The 25,885-nt window shown below is 42.3% G+C and overlaps 1 protein-coding gene across 1 annotated transcript in view; it reads left to right on the top strand.

Annotated features, from left to right (window-relative positions):
- The first annotated feature begins 839 nt into the window (after nt 1-839).
- Nucleotides 840-25,885, top strand: part of RAB38 (RAB38, member RAS oncogene family) — a 78,894-nt gene continuing 53,848 nt past the window's right edge. The window contains exon 1 of the mRNA XM_028091713.2: nt 840-1,105. Within this exon, the coding sequence (XP_027947514.1) occupies nt 904-1,105 (202 nt within the window). The 5' untranslated portion in view covers nt 840-903. The remainder of the gene's footprint in view (nt 1,106-25,885) is intronic.

The raw sequence follows: 25,885 nt of genomic DNA, 5'->3' as shown, positions 1-25,885 counted from the left end.
TGAGCCGAAGGCAGATGCTTAACGGACTGAGCCACCCAGGCATCCCAATACTTGCTATTGTTATCACTTAAAATAATCTGACTAGTTATTGAAATTGTCTTTCGATGTTGCCCAGAGCTTTTAGGATAAGAGAGGAGAAGGCTAAAAGCCGAGGATGCCCTCTGCATTTCAGCCCCATGGTCCCCCTTGTTGAATAGGTGTGGAAGTGCTCAGTGTTCTCCCTCCAAAGCAGGTGACAGGTCTGGATTACCATTATCAGGTCACTGAGGAAGAAAGCAAACTAAGGCTTGCCCAAGGTCAAATGACTTGCCCAGGGCCACACACCTCAAAAAACCAGGGCATAAGGGACCCAATCCCCTACCATGCCTCCTGAAATTGTATTGTCAACTGCCTCTCTTCCAAGCTCTCCCTACAGTGAGGGCTGGGGGTTGGCCTGTGAGCTCTGGAGCCCTGGGTTCCCCGGCTTGTCCCTTTCATCTCCCGCAACGCACTGAACTTTTCCACACGCAGTTTTCCCGCACGGAAAATATGGAAAATAAAGCCCACATCTCAAAGCTTTGTGTTCAGGATCACAGGCGAGGAGAGTTCTTTGGAAACTGTAAAGTGCTGCACGAATAACCTTTGCAACAAGCATTAAGACGCGAGCCCCCCCACTTGCCAGTCCCGGGAGACGCTCCCGTCTCCACCCCCTCCAAGGCGGCGCGCGGTCGGGAAAGGAAGGAAGATTAACCCCTGGGCGCCTGTCTGGGCGTTTCTCCAGGCGGCCGGGGAGGAGTTCCGGCGCTCGCCCCCGCCCCCCCGCTCCTCTCCCTGACGCCCGCACTCACGCTCCCGGAGTCCGTGTACCGCCCAGGCCCCGGCTGCGCTCCCCGGTCCGGCACCGCACGCGGGCGGCCCGCCAGGATGCAAGCCCCGCAGAAAGAGCACCTGTACAAGCTGCTGGTGATCGGCGACCTGGGCGTGGGCAAGACCAGCATCATCAAGCGCTACGTGCACCAGAACTTCTCCTCGCATTACCGGGCCACCATCGGCGTGGACTTCGCGCTCAAGGTGCTCCACTGGGACCCGGAGACGGTGGTGCGCCTGCAGCTCTGGGACATCGCGGGTGAGCACCGGGGGAGGGGCGAGAGCAGGAGGGCCTCGCAGCGGGTCTGCAGTCCCGGGACAGGGGGCTTCGGTCTCGTCCAGGGCTCCCGCACCGTAGCAGACTTTTTCCTGTTGGTTGGAAACTTGGTTTCAAAAGAAGACAAGTTTTTCTGTCTCTCGCTGAAACTTCAAGTGCATTCCCTGGCGCGCTGGGGCTGTTGCTTGAACTCCCTCGCCCACCCTCCCCTGGGAATCTCCCGACCCAGTGCGGGCCTCCCCAGGGACCCAGAGAGACAGTGTCTGGAGTTCTCGGTCTCCAGCTCTTTTTCCGGGCGTGGGCGACGCGGCCGGTGACGCGGCCTTTAGTGTTTTGCCAGCCACCAAGGGGGAAGCCTTTAGATCGTTAACAGCGGGAACCAGGAGCGTTCCAGGCTAGAGGGGCTTTACCCATCGTTCTTTTTAATCGTTTAGTTTATTCCAACTCTTGCCCCCCTCTCAGTCAAGCGAGTTTGAGGTTCTCAGCTTTGAGGAAGCCAAGGATCTTTGTGTATATGTATTGGGGGCAAAGTATTATTTCTATGTTTCTCTCCGGCTCTCTGTGGTGTATAAAAAGAAGACTGTGGGGCGCATGGGGGCCTCAGTCGTTAAACGTCTGCCTTCGGCTCAGGTCATGATCCCGGGACCCTGGGATTGAGCACCGCATTGGGCTCCCTCCTCAGCGGGGAGCCTGTCTCCCTGCTTGTGCTCTCTCTTTCTCTCTCTCTCTCTCTCTGTCAAATAAATAAAATCTTAAAAAAAAAAAGAGCCTGTGCACCTACCTTAGGGGCACTCCTGTCAAAGAGTCTATGACAGTAGCCATAAGATTTCTGGATTTGCCCTTAAAGTTTTCACTGAGAGATCTGGGAAATGAGAAGCTTCATTACAATGTTTGAAACTAGGATTTGCTTCTGAGGGTTTGTCCCCCAAGTTGGGCAGGGGAGTCAGGCAAATGTGAGACAAATGTGTGTCTTCTCCAAGAGTGAGTCCTCAGACAAGCTGTTTGCAACCTGGGCATGTCCAACCCCTCATTATATGTCCTGGCTCTCCACTCACCAACCTGCTCAGTGGCTTCAGACAAGTCCCTTCAGCTCAGCTGCATCCCTGTTAAGTGGAAAGGGGTTGCACACGCAGTTCAGCAATCTTCCTGCTCTGAAGTTTTCAGGTCCTCGGGATTCTCTGTGAACACAGTGCCACTTCACTTCTGACTGTTTCATGGTCTGTGGTACCAGGAACCTTTACAAGTGCTGGACCCAAACCAGCCACTTCTCTTTCAGAAAATAGGTTCCTTTTTAGCTGGTGTATTTGACTGGAAACACTTGATCATGGCTCGAAGCAAGAACAAATGTGGAAAATTCCTGAAAGGGCATTTCTGTTTCTGGGGATTCTGGTGCCCCTTTAATAATGAGCTGCCAAGTCTTATGATAAAACTTTTGGCATGTGAACAGATTCTTACACGTGGGCTCATCTTCAGCTGCTCCAGTGGCACAGGGGCTGTCAGAGAGCAGACGATGCCATCAGCCACTATCTGACTGGGTTTTCCATCTAGAAAAGCCACTGCGAGTCTCTGCACTTTGGTAGTTGCATGTTTTCACGTCTGAAAACTCTTCTGGCTGCAAGGATGCATCCAGGACTCAAGTTTAGAAGGAGCTTCCTGTTTCAAAGGGGATGTAACTGTCATTTAGACTGTTGTGTCAAATGCAAGTAAGGATATGACCTCAGACATGTTAGAGAATGTCCATGAATCTCCGTGTCCTCTGAAGGTAGAAAGGTATAGTGATGAAGAGTCTAAATTCCAGAGTCGAACCACTTTTGACTGTATCCCTGTTTTACCCCACATGTCCTGGGTTATTTTAGGCAAGTTCCTTAACCTCCTGATCTCAGGTGCCTTATCTATAAATTATAGGCATAATGCTTTCTCCCAGTAAATGGGAAATGGGCAACAAACAAATGCCAGCTAAAGGTGATGGTACCTACTGTCTAAGGAGAACTGCAAGGATCATTGTTAACACTAGCATGTAGGCAAGAAGGGCAGGATATAAACGTGCTAAGTCATAATAAATGATGAGTCCTATATCATACCTGTAATCTGTTCCAAAATACCCAGCACCATTTTTCAGCTTTATCCGTAGTGCAACATGCTGTCATGAGCAGTTTAAGTCCCAAGTTTAGAAATGCCTCCTCAGGGACGCCTGGGTGGCTCAGTTGGTTAAGCGTCTGCTTTGGCTCAGGTCATGATCCCAGGGTCCTGGGATCGAGCCCCGTGTCAGGCTCACTGCTCCGCGGGGAGTCTGCTTCTCCCTCTCCCTCTGTGCTTTTTCTCTCTCTCTCAAGCAAATAAATACAATCTTAAAAAAAAAAAGAAAAGAAAAAAAAGAAATGCCTCCTGAGTGTGGTTCTGGACTGAAGTTTTGGTGGAGGCTATAGCGACAGAAGTCTGTGTAAATAAGAAATCTGAGGAGCTTTGGAAAGTCGGTTGTATGAATACAGTGGCCTATAGCATCTCCGTAGGGCACTTCTTTTTTCCCGGAGCTCTGATGTTCAGTGGCAGCCTGTCTTTGGCAGCCTCCAGCCCAGAGACCCCGTGAGCTGAGTTAGAAGCTGGGATCAGGCACCACTCGTTGTGGGGAAGTTGGGCCCTTGTGGAAAAGATGATTGGAGCATCGTGGTGACATGTTTCAAGCTACATAGGTAATCCTGTGAGGAGTGAATGCATATGAAATCCAATCTCAAGTGCCCACTCAGACTCTAGTCAGCTAGGTGTACCTTATAGCACCTTCAGATCAGCCTGTCTGTCCAGACATAGGAATGCTTCTCTCTCTCCTTTGGGTTCAACTCTGCTGTGTGTGTGGAAAGAAGAGGTAAGGCTAAAATGTAAACAGGTGAGCCTCACTTTGAGATGGTTGGGAGTATGGATGAGATAGAGGGAACAGACCCTGTCTTGATAGTGTATCAGATCTAGCTGCTATAGAGGGAATCTTTGCTCATTAGATTTTTGGAATTCATTTGATTCAATGCCAACTCAGGGCCTATTTGTCCAACTAAATTCCATGATATATCTCTTGTAGCCACTTTGGCCAGTCTGTTCCTGAAAGACTACAAAAAATATCTCTCAGGGGGCGCCTGGCTGGCTCAGCCTATAGAGCATGTGGCTCTTGATCTCCCAGTCATGCGTTCCAGCCCCACATTGGGCATAGAGATTACTTAATTTAAAAAAAACCAAAAAAACAAAAAAACTCTTTTTTTTTTTTTTTTAATGCCTCTCAGGGCTTGTGAAGTAGGCCTGAAAACCAACATGGTAAATTCCACAAACCTCACAGGGAATGGCAATCGCCCTGAATCCCAAAGATTCCATCATAGAGGAGCAGCTGGGTCAGCTCTGGGTTCCAGAGCTCTTGATAGTGTCAAGGGAAATTAAGTCACTCGGTCCAAGGCCACCTACCTATTAAGTGGAAGAGCTGGATTAATACAGTTCTGTGTGACTTGCAATCAAGCCAAGCTCTTCAGGGCCACAAGCCTGTGAGTGCCTGGGGCACAGTTGGCCCACTGGGGTTATACTCTCCTCCCCTTTAGAGGTGTTGCTTCTTTATATTTGCCTCAAGTCATTCTTGCCTTCTCCTTCCTATTTCTAACATGTTTTTGGATATTAATCAGAATGGCTGTGCAGGTAGTGGGAGGAAATAGAATGAAAATCTATTTCTGAAAATTTGATTCTTGGCTATAGGGTTTTTAAAATAGGTTTATCAGGAAAAAAATAAACAAAAGGTTCACATTTGAGACTCTCCAATTTTTAATTCCCCAGTAACATAGCTGGCTAAGTGGTAGTGCTGGAATTTAAAATTTGGCCATGGAATCCAGTACCCAGTTTCCTAACAGCTTTGCTCTACTTCCCACAATTTAAAAATAAAATAGTTTTGGGGCACCTGGGTGGCTCCGTTGGTTAAGCATCTGACTCTTGATTTTGGCTCAGGTCATGATCTCAGGATTGTGAGATCGAGCCCTGCGCCAGGTTCCATTCTGGGCATGGAGCCTGCTTAAGATTCTCTCTCCCTCCCCCACTCTTGCTCTCTCTCAAATAAATAAATCTTTAAAAAAATTAAAAAATACTTTATTTATTTTTTAAAGATTTTATTTATTTATTTGAAAGAGAGAGCAGGAGTGGGGTGAGGGGTAGAGGGAGAAGCAGACTACCTGACCAGCCACCAGCAGGAAGCTCAGTGCGGACTAGATCTGAGGACTCCGGGATCAGGACCTAAGCGGAAGGCAGATGCTTAACCAACTAAGCCACCTAGGTGCCCCCAAAATAAAATACTCTAGACATATTCTTTTTTTTAAAAAGATTTATTTATTTATTTATTTGAGAGAGAGCGAGAGTGCATGAGAGCAGGGGGAGGGGCAGCATGGGGGGAGAGTGAGAATCTCAAGCAGACGCCCTGTTCAGCCCCAGCCTGGCATGCAGCTCCATCTCAGGACCCTGAGATCAGGACCTGAACTAAAATCAAAGAGTCAGATGCTTAACTGACTGAGCCACCAAGGTGCCCTTAGACATATTCTAAATATATTTTAAAAATATACTGCTTGATGTTGGGCAAGCCATGAGAGCTTGCTGGACTTCAGTTGCCTCATCTATAAAAAGGCTCTTATTTTATTTTCCTGTGATATCACATATTTGTATTATGTAATCTCTTGCAGTTTCTGTCAGTTCTAATATATTTTCAGTGTGCCCAGGTAGTATGGGGCGGTTTATTCCAACTTCTTCCCTTGCCAGCTTTGGGACTGGTGCAAGTCACTTAAATGTTTGTGCCTTGGTTTCCTGTCTGTAAACCAGGGACAGTAGCAGAACCTGCTCCTTTGAGTTGTTAAAAGAATGAAATGAGGTAATGCATGTGAAGTTGGGCCTGTCTGACACAAGCTGAATAAATGTTAGCTATTACTCTTGTTCTTAATTGTTATTACAAACTACCTTCACATACGTTTTCCTGCTAGATTTGCCCAATATCGCCAAGGATATAGACAGATCAGGTGGTGTTGAATCTATTTTATATTAGAGAAGAACAAGAATCAGAGAGGTAAGGGACTTGCCCAGGGTTGTAAGAGTTAGCAAGTGGCAGGGGAGCAAAGTGGTTGAGGAAAAATATTTCCCTCAGGGCACATCGATGCTAACTTTCCCTGCCTAAGCTATGCAACAAAGAAACATTGGAGGACATTATCCAACAGGCAGGCAGAGCGATGGGGAGGCAGCCTGGGCCTAGAGTCAGGAGCCCCAGGACACTGAATCTCCCACCCCAGTGGCCATGAGATTCATCTGGATCACAGTGCTGTGTTGTTTCAGGGTTTATAAAATGCTTCCACATTATGAAATTCAACGGGGGGCGGGTTTTGGACTGGACCATCTCTGCAGTGTCTATTTCTAAAAGACTGTAATTCTCCAAGGAGTTTTAGAAGAAGGGTCTTAAATGTCAACATAATATATCTAGAAATGTAGAAAGAGCTAAATTTGGCAACCACATGTCAAGCAAAAAAAAATAAAAAAATAAAAATGCATGACAAGTCTGGGCCACTCCCTACTGGGCAGTTTATTGCCTTGTTTCTAGCCTGGCTAATTATAGATTTTCTAAATACCATGTGGACTAACATGGTTTATGCTTAGAGATAAGCAGTGTGTACACGGAGCAAGATGGGGAACTTTCTAAGTAGGGTGAATGATGTGTGGGCAAAGCACCCCGGGGCTTTTTGCAGGGCAATCAGTAGACTATCACAGACACGTGAGCATTAGGCATGTGGGACATGTCCACTCATCTAGGTTTTAGAGGACTAGTTCTGACAGGAGAGTACATAGCAGTCTGACCAAGGAAAGCTAAGTCATTTGACAGAAGAACGGGATGGGGAAGAACAGCTCTCAGGTGTGCGGCTGGGTTCTTCAGCACAGATATATAAGAAATGGCCGGTACATGTTACAGATTGTTCTAGGTGAGGGCAAGACAAAGAAGGGTAAAGAATTGAACATGACCTGGTTCCTGACCTCAAGAAGTTCATGGTTCGGTGGGCATGGTGGCACCAAAGTAAATCACTGTAACAGTGAATGAACTGTATCAATATAGGCCACTCCAAAATATTCTGGTGGCGCAGAGGGGGTCCTGCCTGCACCACATCTGTTCACTCTCTGAGCTTAAAACTGAGCAGGTGGGGGGCACCTGGGTGGCTCAGTTGGTTAAGCGACTCTGCCTTCGGCTCAGGTCATGATCCTGGAGTCCTGGGATCGAGTCCCACATCGGGCTCCCTGCTCAGCAGGGAGTCTGCTTCTCCCTCTGACCCTCTTCCCTCTCGTGCTATCTCTCATTCTCTCTCTCTCAAATAAATAAATAAAATCTTAAAAAAAAATGAGCAGGTGGGATAAAGCCTCTAGCTCGTGGGATATTTCCAGTGCTCTTACCTAGCACTGGTTACTCCCTGTGATCAGTGATTTCAGGCTTGTACAGCTTGAGGCAGAAGTTCTTCTTCAGTCCTGCTCTTGATAATCTTATGCATTCCCATGGCTTTAAACTTTATGCGGGTGACTCCAAAAATGTGCATCTAACCTTGACTTCTCATGACCCTCAGACCTATGATTTGGTCTTCCTGTTGGCCATCTCCATTATGATCTCTCATATATATTGCAAGATCAATATGTCATAGCAAAGTGGCATGAAAAAACAAAGATTGTTGTTTTTTCTCTATTAGTGAAGTAATATATTCTCAATGTAGCAAAATTGGAAAGTAGAAAACGACAATAACAACAACAAAGGAATACAGAGAACATCCACAATCACCCTCTTAATGATAAGTGGTAAAAGATGCTATTTGTAAGTCTAAACTAGGCATCTTTCCCCACTCGCTGGACTTGGTATATACCTTTCCCACAGTCACTTGGACTTGAAACCTCTGCCATATTTTCTTCTTTGACCCTCCATGTCAGATAGTGATTATACTTCTCTTGACACTGCTCTAGACCAAGGACAGCACTATCATTACTTCCCTGTTCTTCTGTAATAGCGACTTGGCTAGTTCTAGTCTCTTCTTCCTTCAGTTGTTATATGTACCAGGGTCAAGTTCATCTTTCCAGAACATCATCTTGGTGGCTCCCCATTGTCTATAAATTCTGTATGTCATGAAAGTGGAATTAAAACACTAGAGATGAGGTGATAGGAGGGCTGATGGCTAGAAAGAGGACAGATTTCAAGTCATAGAGCCATTCAGGGAGGAATTGGTGGGGTCCTAGCAAGTAGGAAGTGACTGGAGTCCTTGAGCCCTGACCAGGTCCAAAGGAAACCCAGGATCCATGTCATTGTGGCTTGTCATGAATACAGCTATTGTCACTGAGTGTTGAAGCGGTACTTAAATATTATTGTTTTATTTTACTGAATTTTATTTAAAAATCATTTTAAAATTTGAGCATTTGAGAGGTGTAAGATTTTGCCTGAGAAAATGTATTCATTCATTTGATAAGCAGAGGGACTTTAGGGATAAACAAAATGGATCAATTTTTGCACTTAAGGAATCTGATATTCTGGTGGGACATAAAAATATTTAAAACAGATAATTATTTAATCACTGTTTTGACGAGTGTTCTGAAGGGGAAGTGTCAGGTGCTAAAAGAGTCAAAACAGGACACCTACCCTAGCTAGCTGTGGCATGGGGTGAGAAGACATGGTGCGGCTGGCAGTAATTTGGCATGGCTACAGGTTACAACAAGGGAGGGGAGGTTGGTGAGGGAGCAGCAGACAAACCATGAAAGGACATATATGCTAAGCTAAAGGTTAAAGGTGACTGCTTACATTGATTGCCAAGGAAGTTTTTGCAATTTAAACACCACAGTGATTGTGACAAATAGGTCTTCTTATTTCCAATTTTGGAGGTGAGGAAACTGGGCCAAGCCTAAGTAGCATATGGTGCCTGGTACATAGTGGCTGCTCAGTGAAAGTGGTTTGATACTGGAGTCATCACTCACCTGAAAAGTTTTTGAGAGTAGTTGCTTTGTAGAAAGGCTTAGAGCCCTTTCTCTCCCTCTTCTGATGATTTACTCTGGGGAATCCTGCAAAGCTTTTAAGTCATTAAGAAATGTCCTGCCCCTGGCCGCCCCCCCCCCCCATTTTTTCTTTCTTTCTCTTGATTCTGAGTTGGAAACTCCCAGAGGGAAATGCTGTCCCTGCTTTTCCGGGGGGTGGAAATCATATTTATTCCATCAAGGCAAGATCCTCATCTTCTAGGTTGGTGTACTAGAGTAGTGTCCAACTTGGCAAGGTCAAGACTGTGACTGTAGCCTGCGTTTCACATTCTTGAGTTCCACTATTTTTTTTCAGCTGTTTGAAAATTTAATTAAGAAACGATATGATCTTAAATTACTCTCTGAAAAAAACTTGGGTCTTAACTTCCACCAGTCCCCACTCCTTTTAGTTTCTTACTCGCAGGTATTAATCAAATTCTATCTCTTCTGTCTTGAAAGCTAACTCTGTCTATCCCTCTATGAGTGGCCTTGGCTTCTTCATGACTCATCAGGACCACTGTAGCAGCTTCCTAACACCTGTCCCTTCCTCAAGCTTTCCCCCACATTGGTTTGTAATCCACGGAGGTGAGACTTTTGAGCATGGCCTCATTCTCCAGTCAGATATTCTCCTGTTTGGCATTCTTCAGTGGATCTCCATCACTTTCAGAATTAGAGGCTAAACATTTTACTGTGAAATTTGAGGTCAGTAAATTTCAAGAGATTTAGACTGGAATGGAATATCCATTCCAGTCTCATCTCTCATATCTCTGACTCTTGACCATTCCAGATATCTTACAGTGGCTTCAATTCACCTATCTCCCCCTCTGTGCTATGGTTCATATGATTGTCGCTGGGCTAAATACACTTTCCTCTTTTTCACTTAGATGACTCTATGGATTCTTGGTCACTCAACCCATCTCACCTCCTTTAAGAAATGTCTATTGAGCCCATGTGCCCATGGGAGGCGCTGTTTATCTGCTCCCATAATAGCCATGCTTGTCCTGGGTTAGAAGCCTTCTACTACTGCACTGGAATGTCTTTTTCTCCCTGTCTATAACCCTAGGTCCCAGCATAGTTCTTGGTAGTTAGCAGGTCCTCAGTGAGTGTTTGTTCATTCAAGTTTTCTAGCCCACTATTTCATTATTGCTTCAATTCCCAGATATATCATTGACCTAAAAATTTTTCCAGTAAAACAAAACAAAAAAACCCCTTGTTTATGCTTGAAAGATTTCATAATTTTATGAATATTAATGTATTAAAAATGTATACACTGTAAAATTGATAAATATGGTAGTCACTTTTCTGAAGGTGGCATTCTGTTTCATTTTTTCATCATAAAAACTGGGGAGTGACCTTAAAGATCATTCTTAAAAGCTGCACTTCATCATTTAACCAAGTCCTCATAATTTGGAATGAAGTGTTGTTCATTTGGAGGTCAAATGGCAAAACTGTCTTTATGATATTTTGATACATTAGATGAAGTAATAATTTTGAAGGGTAATTTTTAGAGTTAAGATCTTGATGGCTCATCAAACCAAATGGTTTCTTTTACAGAAGAGAAAGCTATGCTCTAAGAGTGGGTTTGCTTTAGTTTCTCAGGCTTTTAGAGCTAGTTAATGGTAGAAATGAAACCAGAATGCAGGCATCTCTGGTTTATTAATGATGAGATTTGAAGAATTAAAAGCTGATTTTTTAACACTAGATGTTTTGGTGTAGTCTTAAGCACTGAGGCACAAAAGTAATTGAATTTAGTGAGCACCCAACCCTCTGGAAATTCATGCAATGAAGAAGAGAGGATGATGGGACTGGGAGGACCCAGAGACATCCACGGTCTGGCTCAAATAACATCCCTTAATATTGGGACACCTGGGTGGTTCAGTCAATTAAGCATCTGCCTTCAGCTGAGGTCATGATCTGGTGTCCTGGGATCGAGCCTCTCATAGGGCTCCCTGCTCAGCGGGGAGCCTGCTTCTCCCTCTCCCTGCCGCTCCCCCTGCTTGTGCTCTCTCTCTCCCTCTCTGACAAATAAATAAATAAAATCTTAAAAAAAAAAATCCCTAATATCATTTTCCTTTGCTCCATTATGAGGCTGAAAATTTGGCCATTTGAACTCTTGCTTCCTTGTTCACGCCCCATGTTCGTTGCCTCTGTGCCTTTCCTCCTGCTCTTCTTGCTGATTCACATACCCTTCCCTTTATTTCCACATATCCAAATCCTATCTAATGTTTAAGATCCATCTAGAAGGGCAACTCCCTTACAGACTTCCCTAATTCTCTCATTCTTCTTCCCTTGAATATCATGCAACTTTTTTTTCTCCCTGTAGCACTTCTTCTTTAGCCTTGTATTAAGAGTTATTTCCTACCTTTCCAGATACCCTGGTGTGGTTTAGCAGACCTTGCCACAAGTTGTGACATAATTTAATGAAATGACTGTGGAGTCAGCAAAGAGGTAGAGAAGGAGAAGGCACTATACATGGGGAGAACCAAGCAAGGGCAGGTTTTCTGGAAGCAAAGGAGAAAGAATTCTTTCTTTTTGCTCTGAGTCCCTACTTTTTGCAGTCTTTTATCCTGATAACGTTATTTAATGTTTCTTCCTCATCAGCCTTGCACAAAACTGCTCTCTAAAGAAAAGCAATGAAAAACTTAGCTTCTTATGTATCTCCTCAGCCTAATGTGGACAAAGAAAATATCCGTAGTGGGAGGGATCCACACAATTTGCAATCTAATTTGTAGGGCAAAATTTAAAGGAAATTGACAAATTATTTCTTGGGAAGACTATTTTCCCCTACAATGTAATGTGTTATTAATAGCCACCCGTTATGGAGCGTCAGGCATGGTACAATGTGTTTTTATGTATCATTTCGTTTATTGCTCACAATGAGCGGATCTGGTAGGTTTTGTCACAAGCCCATCACAGAGCTGAGAGAACTATGCTTAGACAAGCTACAAAACACATAGTCAAGGAAAAAAAAAACACATAACACTTCAAAATTCATACAGGTCGTGAAGGATAGTGCTGGGTAGGAACTGATATTTGTTTGCTGTTTTCTGACTACGTTCTACCATTTCCTGAGTGTGATACAACAGTGCAGTCATTTCCACATTCCCGAGATTAAGTTACATTTAGAAGATATACGTTATTTATTTTAAAGGAATAATTTATTGTTTTTGAATCTTTATACTTTTGAATAGAGCTAAGAATTAAATGAGCTAAATTCTTTGCACACATCACCGCTGAGACCATGGGGTTAGGTTGGCTTAATAACAACTGTCTTTTTTTTTTTAAATAAAGATTTTATGTATTTATTTGAGAGAGAGCGAGCATGAACTGGGGTAGGAGGTGGGTGGAGGGAGGAGCAGAGGGAGAAGGAGAAGCAGTCTCCCTGCTGAGCAGGGAGCCCAACACAGGGCTCAATCCCAGGACCCTGAGATCATGACCTGAGCTGAAGGAGCCACCCAGGTGCCCCCCAAGTTCTATTTATTAAATAGTCAGCACCAAACAATTCAATAAGTATCATGTTCTAACAACTTAGTAGCCATTTGAAAAAAAATTGGAACACAAATTAAAATTTTTTTTTCATTTTTAAGAACTATAATTATTTACTATTGGAATACATGTGCCTTTGGGCCATGGAACGACATCTCAAAATTTTGAGTGAGAGTAGACATCACCACTCTCATTTCCTGATTCATGTTGATTTTCACATGACTCTGGCTTTTTATCACACAAACTGTGAAAACCTCAGTTTCAAAAAGATAGGATTGCATTAGAAGGAATGTAGCATGGTCTAATGTTAAAATTGTGAACTATCTCAAGCTAGTAGTTCCTGAGGTGTTTGACTGAGCTTGAGTGCCACTGTGTTTGCCTTGAAATTTTAAAATATCCTATTTATCCTGTTGCACCCCTGTGAGTTCACTGACACATCCCAGAGCACCTTGGTATACATTTTGGGAATTAACAGCTCTAGAAGAATCCAGAAATTCTTTAAGAGTGAAACCTTTAGAATCTAGTCCTGAGTCCTGGACTTCTGAGTTATTTGTAAAAGTGTTATAACTCATGAATTTTTTACTGTCTTGTGAGTTATTTATGAAAGCATCTTTGAAGGTTACTTAGAGGTGATGTCTCAAATGCTAAGTAATTCACTTGATCTTAGCCAAAAGGCTGAGAAGCGATTCAAATGCTAAGTAATTCAAATATACCTTTTTCTTAATACATTTGAGCTTATAGCTCAGTGGAGATATTTTTAGGTTGTTTGTTGGGTATTTAAGTTGTAATTAGTTTAATTAACAATGTGGGATGCTGATTGTTTTATCTCGATTCATGCCAACCTCTCTTCTGTGACTTGATTTCATTCCCTCCCACTATTCAGTATTGGACATTACATTATTCTCTATTCAAGCGAGTTATTTCATCTAAGCTGAGTAGTGTTGGATCTCAGTCAAAATAAATTCTGACAAAAAAGTCTGGGATACTGGGGTTCTAATTATCTCTCTCTGTCTCTGGTTCTCTCTCCCCCCCGACACAGCCTGAAATTTAAATATAAATATAGAATTTAATTAGAATATTTGAAATTTATTTTAAAAAGTCACTACAATTCATCTCCCTTCTATAATGTTACTGTTTTTGGACACCTGAAAAACCGATTATTACTTTTTATGTCATCTTATTCTTGCACGCTTTAGCTTAATTCAATACACCGCATCTAGCTTTACCGTCTTGTTGAATAGAGGTAAGATTTACCTCTAAGAGACAACATCAGTAGTAAGGTGAAATGGGGTAACTAAAGAAGTGGCAGAAAGAGCTTGGGTGGTTCTGAATTGGGGACAGATTTTTTTCAAAGTGAATCTTAAGAATGAGCAGGAGTTTAGTAGGCAGAGAAAATAAATGAGTTGAATCAAGATTGTGCTTTATTCAGTTCACTCCTCTCCCTGCTGGGGTTCCCCCTCATGAATAAGAAATCACTGTTGTTGTTTCATTACATAACAAGTACTTGTATTATAGTCACCTTCTACCATGCAAGTTCATCGTGAGCGTAGCCTACGGACATCCCAGAGTGTGTGTGCTATGGAGACATAAGGGAACAGCACTTCAGTAATTCAACAGTGGACTCAAGGAGGCTCAGTGCAATCAGGGACATAGGCTGCAGAGATCTGCAGCACATAAAAAGCAGTACAAGGCAGGGAGGGCCTGCATAAGTGGGTGAGCAAATGATACAGTCAGTGCTAGGTGAGTATAATGGAGGAAAGGGTTGACCGTGGGGCCAAGTTAGTCAGAAAGCTCCAAGAAGGTAGGTCTTGGTACAACCTTGAAGAATAGTTAGGATTTAGTTAGATAGACAGTAAGGGAATGGTCTATTCCAATGGGAGTGGAGGGTGCCATGGAGTGAGTATGAATGAAAGCAAGAAGCAGAACTTAGAAGGAGAGCCAGACAAGGCGTAGTTTTGGGTAGGATCTTGACCTCAGTCTGAGGATTTGTCTTTAACTTGTAGATCAAGGAGTACAACTTTGAAAATCCCATAGAAGCCCAGAGGGTAAAGTAAATGAACTCTTTTCTCTACCTGGCAAGCTCTTACTCATCTTTTGATGAGTTTCTCTCTGAAAACTATGTCCCAGTGTAGGACCACCCAAGCTACTGCTCCCTGTTTCCGTAGGAAATAGGAACACAGCTTCTCCACAATCCTGGCTCACATTTTGTTTCTCTACAAAACTCTACTTGCAGGTAGGGGATATAGTAGAACAAACCCAACGTGTCAAAGAGTATTTTGATGCAAAAATAAACAAACATGGGATCCTAAGTCACCATTTGTAACAGCCTATAAGAGCCATAAGAAAAATGGATCAGTAGCAACAGTTACTTTAAAATAAAATTTTATCAATTTCATTAAATTCAAAATATTTTGTTAGAGTTATTTTTATTAAATGGATGCAGTTAAACACATTTAAATTTAAGGCAGTGTTTTCGTGGTATACGACGATGAAAAAGGAATGGCATCTGAGCAAATTATTTTCCCTTTAAAATCGGGTATTTGGTACTAGTCAGCTCAAGTGAACTACCTCCTAAACATTACTCATATGATGTGGACCTTTAGAATTCTAAATGCTCTGAGTTTTCAAGACATTCCAATATCTGTCTTATTAGAGATCTTCCAATTTTTTAAAAAGATTTATTTATTTATTTGAGAGAGAGAATGTGCGAGTGAGTGGGGGGTGGGGCAGAGGGAGAGAATCTCAAGCAGACTCTCCTTTGAACTCAGAGTCTGACACCAGGTCGATCCCACAACTCATGAGATCATAACCTGAGTCAAAACCAAGAGTCGGAGGCTTAACTGACTGAGCCACCCAGGCACCCCTAGGGATCATCCAATTTATAACTGTTGGCAAATAGTTCAAATCGCCTTAAATCTTGTGTGGGTCACAGAACATGTTAGCAGCCCAACCTCCAGTTTGTGGCATCTGCTGTAAGCAGTAGTGGATCCCTGAAAATGTTTAATTAGGGAAATGATAGGGTGAAAACAGAGCTTTGGAAGGTGAATTTGGCAGAAGTGTGCAGAAATTAAAGTACCAGTTCAATCTCCAGTCCTGACCACCCCCTGGAACCTCAGCCTTCTATATACAACTGCCTACTCAACATCTCAGCCTAACAGACATCTCAAACTTAACATATCAGAATCTGGATCTGCTTCCACAAAACCTGCACCTCCAAAAGTCTCCTTCATCTCAGCTAATAGCAACTCCATATTTTTGATTTTTTAAGGCAAGAGTTCTTGGAGTCCTGCTCAAATCATCTCATACTCAATGTATCCTCTATCATCTCAATCTCCAGATATTTCCAGGAAGCAACCAATCTTTACCAACTTTCACCATCCCCACGTTGGTCCACATCATTGTCTCTTGCCTGGATTATTGTCTCCCCATTTTTAACCTTGACTCCTGTAGGTCATTCCTTAACACAGCAGCCATAATATCCATTTATTCCTGCCCCCATTCATGTTTCTCATCTGCTCCCAGTCCTTCAGTGCTTTCCTCTCTCATGCAGAATAAAAGGCAACCTTCCTATAATGGCCTGAAATTGGCCTGAGATCTGCCTGCCTCACTGCATACTCCCCTACTCCTTGCTCCGTCCTCCCCAGCATAGACTCCTTGCTCTTCTCTAAACATGTGCCAAACACAGTTGTGCCTCTGAGTCTTTCTTTCTTGGTATTTTCTGTCGAAAACGCTCTTCTAAATATCCATATGGCTTTCTCCTTTTCCTCTTTTTGGTCTTAAGGGACAACTTCTCCATGGGCCTTCACTATCCATCCTGCTTAACTTTACCCTCACCCCCCCACATGCCATTTTCTCCTTTCCTACTTTATTTTTCTCCCTAACACTTTACCAGCTAATGTAGTACCTTACCAACTTTTTATCTCTTTCCACTAGAATGTAAGATTCATTAGAATAAGGACCTCTAGGTCATTAGAACAATGACCTTTGCTCATTTCTAGAACAGTGCCTGAAAAATAGTAAGCATTCAAAACTTTGTTGTTCAGTGAATGAATGAGATGAGATGAGGTGATCCTCATTAGAGTGAAGGCATGGCCGAGGGTGACTCTTACTGTCTTGCTAAGCCTGCATGTATCTGCTAGGAGTGGGGAGAGAATTAGGGGCTATTCCTTCACTCAGTGAGGAGACCTTACTGAGCACTCACTGTATACTGAGTGCTCAAGATACTTGTCATGGGGACTGCTGAAAGATGGTTCTGGCTAGGGGCACTTGTTATTTTGTGAGCAAAGATTACATACACATGGTTAATGCCAGTATATCTGCCTAGGTGACTTGGATAAAGAGTGATGGATTGATACGCTTCTGTCATGGGCTTGGTGGGGCAAATTAGGGAAGAGAGAAGTTGAAAGAGTTTCAAAACTATGGCCAGAGGGTCAGATGGGCTCTTAAAAATTGGAGGAAACCTACTCATGAGGATGTTAGCCAGACTCTGATCCTAGTCTGTGGGTTTCCCTGAGTCTTCAAAACTAGTGTAATCTATTGTAAGTTCAGTGTCCATTTGGCCACCATAGTAATTAGATTTGTTTCCTTCTAGATCCTTGTCCAAGGTCCATACATACGTTTGGTTTCATCTTCCTGCTTTTCATACTATTATTCCTTAGAAACAAAGAGTATCTTGCTGGTACTTTTAGCTCTATGGATTGTGCATGACCCAAAACTTACGTTATTTTGAATAGAGTAAATTGATTCCAAGGGATTATTTCTTTTTTTTCATATTTTAAAAGTAATTTCAGTTTATGTTGGCAAAATATTATGTTTGCAACTCCAGTCTTTATGCTGTGAAAAGACATGTATTATGAATACAAAATACAAAATAAAGATGTATAATTACATAATTTCGTGTATAATATAGGACATAAAATATAAAGATATGTATTATAAAAGTACATATTCCATATAATATGTTGTGTATTTTTATACCATATAAAGATATATAATATATTTATTTTTAATTTTATTTTATTATGTTAAGTTAATCACCATACATTACATCATTAGTTTTTGATGTAGTGTTCCATGATTCATTGTTTGTGCATAACACCCAGTGCTCCACACAGAACGTACCCTCTTTAATACCCATCACCAGGCTAGCCCATCCCCCCACCCCCTCCCCTCTAGAACCCTCAGTTTGTTTGTTTGTTTGTTGTTGTTGTTGTTTTATTTTATTTTTTATTTTTTAAATTTTATTATGTTATGTTAATCACCATACATTACATCATTAGTTTTTGATGTAGTGTTCCATGATTCATTGGATGGATTCAGTATTTTATTTTATTTATTTTGTTTTGTTTATTTATTTATTTATTTTTTAGATTTTATTATGTTATGTTACTCACCATACAATACATCATTAGTTTTTGATGTGGTGATCCATGATCCATTGTTTTCGTATAACACCCAGTGCTCCATGCAGTACTTGCCCTCCTTAATACCCATCACCGGGCTAACCAGTCCCCCCACCCCCTCCCCTCTAAAACCCTCAGTTTGTTTCTCAGAGTCCATAGTCTCTCATGGTTCATCTCTCCCTCCAATTTCCCCCCCTTCATTTTTCCCTTCCTTCTCCTAATGTCCTCCATGCTATTCCTTATGTTCCACAAATAAGTGAAACCATATGATAATTGACTTTCTCTGCTTGACTTATTTCACTTAGCATAATCTCCTCCAGTCCCATCCATGCTGATGTAAAAGTTGGGTATTCATCCTTTCTGATGGCTGAGTAATATTCCATTGTATATATGGACCACATCTTCTTTATCCATTCATCTGTTGAAGGGCATCTTGGCTCTTTCCACAGTTTGGCTTTTGCGGACATTGCTGCTATGAACATTGGGGTGCATATGGGCCTTCTTTTCACTACATCTCTCTGTCTTTGGGGTAAATACCCAGGAGTGCAATTGCTGGGTCATAGGGTAGCTCTATTTTTAATTTTTGAGGAACCTCCACACTGTTTTCCAACGTGGCTGTACCAACTTGCATTCCCACCAACAGTGTAAGAGGGTTCCCCTACACAACCTCCCCAACATTTGTTGTTTCTTTCGCTGTCCATTTTTGCCATTCTAACTGGTGTAAGGTGGTATCTCAATGTGGTTTTGATTTGAATTTCCCTGATGGCTAATTATGATGAACATTTTTTCATGTGTCTGTTAGCCATTTGTATGTCTTCTTCAGAGAAGTGTCTTCTCATATCTTCTGCCCACTTTTTGACTTGATTGTTTTTTTTGGGTGTTGAGTTTGAGAAGTTCTTTATAGATCTTGGATACCAGCCCTTTGTCTGTAGTGTCATTTGCAAATATCTTCTCCCATTCTGTGGGTTGCCTCTTTGTTTTGTTGACTGTTTCCTTTGCTGTGCAGAAGCTTTTTATCCTGATGAAGTCCCAAAAGTTCATTTTTGCTTTTGTTTCACTAGTTTTTGGAGATATATCTTGAAAGAAGTTGCTGTGGGCGATGTCAAAGAGGTTACTGCCTATGTTCTCCTCTAGGATTTTGATGGATTGCTGTCTCACATTGAGATCTTTCATCCACTTTGAGTTTATCTTTGTGAATGGTGTTAGAGAATGGTCGAGTTTCATTCTTCTGCATGTGTTTGTCCAATTTTCCCAGCACCATTTATTAAAGAGACTGTCTTTTTTCCATTGCATGTTTTTTCCTGTTTTGTCAAAGATTATTTGACCATAGAGTTTGAGGGTCCATATCTGGGTTCTCTATTCTGTTCCATTGGTCTATATGTCTGTTTTTGTGCCAGTACCATGCTGTCTTGGTGATCACAGCTTTGTAATATAGCTTGAAATCAGGCAATGTGATGCCTCCAGCTTTGTTTTTCTTTTTCAACATTTCCTTGGCGATTCGGGGGCTTTTCTGATTCCATACAAATTTTAGGATTGTTTGTTCCAGCACTTTGAAAATTGTCATTGGAATTTTGATCGGGATGGCACTGAAGGTATAGATTGCTCTGGGTAGCATAGACATTTTAACAATGTTTATTCTTCTGATCCATGAGCATGGAATATTTTTCCATCTTTTTGTGTCTTCTTCAATTTCTTTCATGAGTGTTCTGTAGTTCCTAGAGTATAGATCCTTTACCTCTTTGGTTAGGTTTATTCCGAGGTATCTTATGGTCTTTGGTGCTATTGTAAATGGAATCGTTTCTCTAATTTCTCTTTCTACAGTTGCATTGTTAGTGTATAAGAAAGCAACTGATTTCTGTGCATTGATTTTGTACCCTGCCACATTACTGAATTGCTGTATGAGTTCTAGTAATTTGGGGGTGGAGTCTTTTGAGTTTACCACATAAAGTATCATGTCGTCTGCGAAAAGAGAGAATTTGACTTCTTCTTTGCCAATTTGAATACCTTTTATTTCTTTTTGTTGTCTGATTTCTATTGCTAGGACTTCTAGTACTATGTTGAACAATAGGGCCGAGAGTGGGCATCCTTGACATGTTCCTGATCTTAAGGGAAAGGATCTCAGCTTTTTCCCATTGAGGATGATATTTGCTGTGGGTTTTTCATAGATGGATTTTATGAACTTGAGGAACGTTCCCTCTATCCCTATACTCTGAAGAGTTTTAATCAGGAAGCGATGTTGTATTTTGTCAAATGCTTTTACTGCATCAATTGAGATAACCATATGGTTCTTCTCCCTCCTCTTATTAATGTGTTCTATCACATTGATTGATTTGCGAATGTTGAACCACTGTTGCATCCCGGGGATAAATCCCACTTGGTCCTGGGGGATGATCCTTTTGATGTATTGTTGGATCCTATTAGCTAGGATTTTGTTGAGGATTTTGGACTCCATATTCATCAGGGATATCGGTCTGAAATTCTCCTTTTTGATGGGGTCTTTGCCTGGTTTGGGGATTAAGGTAATGCTGGCCTCATAGAATGAGTTTGGAAGTTTTCCTTCTGTTTCTATTTTTTGAAACAGCTTCAGTAGAATAGGTATTATTTCGTCTTTGAATGTTTGGTAGAATTCCCCCAGTAGATCCATCAGGCCCTGGACTCTTGTTTTTTGGGAGGTTTTTGATCACTGCTTCAATCTCATTACTGGTTATTGGCGTATTCAGGTTGTCAATTTCTTCCTGTTTCAGTCTTGGCAGCTTATAGGGTTCCAGGAAGGCCTCCATTTCATCCAGATTGCTCAGTTTATTGGCATATAGTTGTTGATAATAATTTCTAATAATTGTTTCTATTTCCTTGGTGTTAGTCATCATCTCTCCCGTTTCATTCATAATTTTATTAATTTGGGTCCTTTCTCTTTTCTTTTGGATAAGTCCGGCCAGTGGTTTATCGATCTTATTAATTCTTTCAAAGAACCAACTTCTAGTTTTATTGATCTGATCTACTGTGTTTCTGGTTTCTGATTTATTGATCTCTGCTTTAATTTTTTTTCTTTCTCTTCTAATGCATGACTTAGGCATCATTCATTGCTTTTTCTCTAGTTCTTTAAGGTGTAGAGTTAGTTGGTGAATTTGGGATTTTTCTATTTTTTTGAGTGAGGCTTGGATGGCTATGTATTTCCCCCTTAGGACCGCCTTTGCAGTATCCCATAGGTTTTGGACGGATGTGTTTTTGTTCTCATTGATTTCCATGAATTGTTTAAGTTCTTCTTTGATTTCCTGGTTGACCCAAACATTCTTGAGCAGAGTGGTCTTTAGCTTCCAAGTGTTTGAATTTCTGCCAAATTTTTTCTTGTGATTGAGTTCCAGTTTTAAAGCACTGTGGCCTGAGTATACAGGGAATAATCTCAATCTTTTGGTATCAGTTGAGACCTGATTTGTGACCCAGTATGTGGTCTATTCTGGAGAAAGTTCCATGTGTGCTCGAAAAGAATGAGTATTCTGTTGTCTTAGAGTGGAATGTTCTGTAAATATCTATGAGGTCCATCTGATCCAGTGTATCATTCAAAGCTCTTGTTTCCTTGCTGATTTTCTGCTTAGATGATCTGTCCATTGCTGAGAGTGGAGTATTTAGGTCTCCTACAATTAACGTATTGTTATCAATATGACTCTTTATTTTGGTTAACAGTTGGCTTATGTAGATGGCTGCTCCCATGTTGGGGGCATAGGTATTTACAATTGTTAGATCTTCTTGTTGGATAGACCCTTTAAGAATGATATAGTGTCCTTCTGTGTCTCTAATTACAGTCTTTAGTTTAAAATCTAATTTGTCTGATATAAGAATTGCTACTCCAGCTTTCTTTTGAGGTCCGCTGGCATGGAAGATGGATCTCCATCCTGTCACTTTCAGTCTGGATGTATCTTTAGGTTCAAAATGAGTCTCTTGTAGGCAGCATATGGATGGGTCCTGTCTTTTTATCCAGTCTGCAACCCTGTGCCGTTTTATGGGAGCATTTAGACCATTCACGTTGAGAGTGATTATTGAAAGATATGAATTAATTGTCATCATGTTGCTGTGAAGACGTTGTTTTTATAGATTGTCCCTGCAAATTTCTGTTGTATATCACTCTTGGGGTCTTTCTCCTTTTATAGAACCCCCCTTAGTATTTCTTGCAGGCCCAGCTCAGTGATCACATACTCTTTCAGTTTCTGCCGGTCGTGGAAGCTCTGCATCTCTCCATCCATTCTAAATGAAAGCCTTGCTGGATAGAGTATTCTTGGCTGCATGTTTTTCTCATTTAGTATCCTATGTCTTGCCAGGCCTTTCTGGCTTGCCAGGTCTCTGGGGATAGGTCTAATGTTATTCTGATGTTCTTCCCTCTGTACATAAGGAATCTCTTCCCCCTAACTGCCCTTAAGATGGTTTCCTTGGTTCTAAGATTTGCAAGTTTTATTATTACATGCCGGGTGTTGGCCTGTTTTCCTTGATCTTGGGAGGTGTCCTCTCTGCCTCTAGGACGTGAATGTTTGTTTCATTTCCCAGATTAGGGAAGTTCTCAGCTACAATTTGCTCAAATACCTCTTCTAGTCCTCTCTCTCTCTCCACTCCCTCCGGGATTCCAATTATTCTGACATTGGAACGCTTCATGGTGTCACTTATTTCTCTGATTCTATTTTCATGGATTCTGAGTTGTTTTTCCCTGGCCTCCTCTTTTCCCTTTTTATCTATTATATTGTCTTCCAGGTCGCTTATTTGTTCTTTTGCCTCACTTACCCTAGCTGTTAGATTATCTAGATTGGATTGGATCTCATTGATAGCATTTTTAAGTTCTGCCAATTCAGCCTTCATTTCTGCCCTTAGAGACTCTATATTGCCACTAATTGATTTCTCTGTTCTAGTCATTGTCTTCACAATTGCTAGCCTGAATTCCATCTCCAACATCTTGGTTATATCTGCATCCATTTGTAAATCTGTAGCATAAGTCATAATCTCTGAGTTTTTTCTATTTTGGGGGCTCCTCCTCCTAGTCATTTTGTTGATGGGTGTTTGAGGGAATGTATAGAGTCCAAATTATTGACCAGAACCCAAGCAAGATGCACCTGTTTTCTTGGGACCTTAGAGCTGCTGGCCTCTTGTTTTCCCAGCCTGTCTTCTAGGGGAAGGGCCTGCCGCGCTGTTACTCAGGCAACCCTGTTTGGGCGGAGTTGCCCTGCCCCCCTGTGGTGGGGGATGGGCTCAGTGGGAATCAGTTTTTGGGGCTTTTGTTCTTTGGCGGCTTTCCCTGGCGGCTTTCCGTGTCTCTTCCACGAGTCAGAGCAGAAGAGACCGTTTCCAACCCTCTGCCTCAGAGCAGAGAGACCGCAGTCTGTTCTTCAGTGAGCTCTCCAGGTCACACGGTCTCTGTTTCTGTCCATGCTGCTATAAACTGCAGTGTCCTGGGTTGTGCGCCCCTCCGCAGCGCCCCCAGTCCTGCCTCCAGGTCAGGGCACGTCTCTGCCCTTTGTGCTTCTAAAACCGCCAGCCACTCCCAGATTGCACGCGTGACCCCACCACTCTGGGTTTCTGCCCTGGAGGCTGCCCTAAAGTCCATTCCCTGCCACTAAAGGTTTTCGAGTCTGTGCCCCATCCCCAGCGCGCAAGGCTGTTTGCTGACCGGTGGTGTAGGATCCCCATGGCCAGGCACCCTCCCGCTGCTGTTTATCCTCCAATATCTGCCCGCAGAATCACGGCTCCCCGCTTTTCACCTCAAAACCAACCGCCTGCGATATTCTGTTTGTAGAGATCCAGATCTTCTTACATCTGAGGCTGGTTTTGTGGGTGCTCAGAGTGGTCTGGTAGATATCCAGCTCAATTCTGGGGACCAGTTGAAATAGGGTCCCCTACTCCTCCGCCATCTTTCCTAGTCCTCCAGATTCTGTACTGGATGCACCCACAGTGGCCGCTGCCTGTGCTCACGGACCTGAGGAGGAGGAGGAAGAGGAGGATGCTGCCGCTGCCCCACGGCCACTGAAAGCCCGCTCAGCCCGAGCGCCCAGCCCAGTCTGGAACCCTCAGTTTGTTTCTCAGAGTCCATAGTCTCTCATGGTTTGTCTTCCCCTCCCATTTCCCCCCTTTCATTTTTCTCTTCCTACTATCTTCTTCTTTTTTTTTTAACATATAATGTATTATTTGTTTCAGAGGTACAGGTCTGTGATTCAACAGTCTTACACAATTCACAGCACTCACCATAGCACATACCCTCCCCAATGTCTATCACCCAGCCACCCCATCCCTCCCACCCCCCACCACTCCAGCAACCCTCAGTTTGTTTCCTGAGATTAAGAATTCCTCATTTCAGTGAGATCATATGATACATGTCTTTTTCTGATTGACTTATTTGGCTCAGCATAATACCCTCCAGTTCCATCCACATTGTTGCAAATGGAAAGATTTCATTTTTTTGATGGCTGCATAATATTCCATTGTGTATGTATATATATATATACACACACACACACACCACGATTATTTCTTAAGAAGATGAGAATGATAACAAAAACATAATCCAGTCTGAAACTTGTTGCAGCAGATATGTACATAACCCTGTTAGAATAGTGTTAATTTTCTCCACTATTGATTATTTACTGGAAATGAAAGTATAATGTAGAGTAAGTGCTTTAGTACATAGCACTAGTTCATGAATACACGGTGATGTATTTTAGAGGAAAATAATTTTAATTTCAGTTTATTTCTACAATAGTATCTTGAGTTTTTACTATATCATACAAGTAGAGAATAGGCCTCAGATTTGCAACACTAAAATATGATCAGGGTGCCAGGATGGCTCAGTCAGGTAAGCATCTGACTTTTTTTTTTAAGATTTTACTTATTTATTTGAGAAAGAGAGTGCATGCATGCATGCACGAGCAGAGGGGAGGGGCAGAGGGAGAAGGAGAAGCAGACTCCACACTGAACCTGCCTGATGCAGGAGTCGATGCAGGACTCCATGCGGGATTTGATTCCAGGATACTGGGATCATGACTGAGCTCAAAGCAAATGCTTAACCAACTGAGCCACCCCGGTGCCCCATCTGACTCTTGATTTCAGCTCAGGTCATGATCTCAGGGTCGTAAAGCCCCATGTCAGGCTCCACACTGAGTGTGGAACCTGCTTAGGAGTGTATGTATAGATAAATATATGTGTGTATATATACATATATGTATATATGTATACACATAGTCAACTTGCTCTTCAGGATTTTACAGTGCTATGGTGGAGACTGAAGCATAGATATATAGCATGATAAAGGTGAATAGTGCAGGATAAAGAAAATGCTGTGGGGGTCACAAGAAAGAGTCATGTTTCAGCTGGGAGGCCAGGGAACATTGCCCCAATATAATGACATTTCAGGGCACAATTGTAAGATGCATAGAATTTCACTGAGCGGAGTGGGAGAGAAGATGGGGAAAGAATTCGGGCTTTGGGAGCAGAGGTATGAAAGGGCAAGAAAATCAAGAAAATCATTGTTTTAGAAAGAATAAGTACTCCCGTGTGGTTTGACCATGGAGTGCATTGAAGGAATTGACAGGAGGAGTTTGGAAAGGTGGTTGGAGCCAGTCTCCTTGTGTGCAGTGTTAATAAAGGTGTCTGTTTCTAAGCATGTAAGAGTCATTGAAGGGCTAAAACAGTAGAGCATACTGGTAATGTTTACATTTTGAAAGTGGATTCTGATAGAAATAGAATTTTAAGACTTCACCTAGGGAGTGTTTAAAAACAGATTCCTGGGCCCCACACAAAACTAGAAGAATAAGAATCTCAGAAGAGCAGGACCCAGGAATGGGTATTCTTTAAATACCTAAGAGGATTTTTCTTTACAGCT

Source organism: Eumetopias jubatus, unplaced genomic scaffold, assembly GCF_037043125.1.
Source record: "Eumetopias jubatus isolate StellerSeaLion01/CBP00866 unplaced genomic scaffold, mEumJub1_p1.0 scaffold_13, whole genome shotgun sequence".
In the NCBI taxonomy this organism is placed as follows: Eukaryota; Metazoa; Chordata; class Mammalia; order Carnivora; family Otariidae; genus Eumetopias; species Eumetopias jubatus.
Note: the sequence above shows the minus strand (reverse complement) of the source record. Positions and strands in the feature narration are given on the sequence as shown.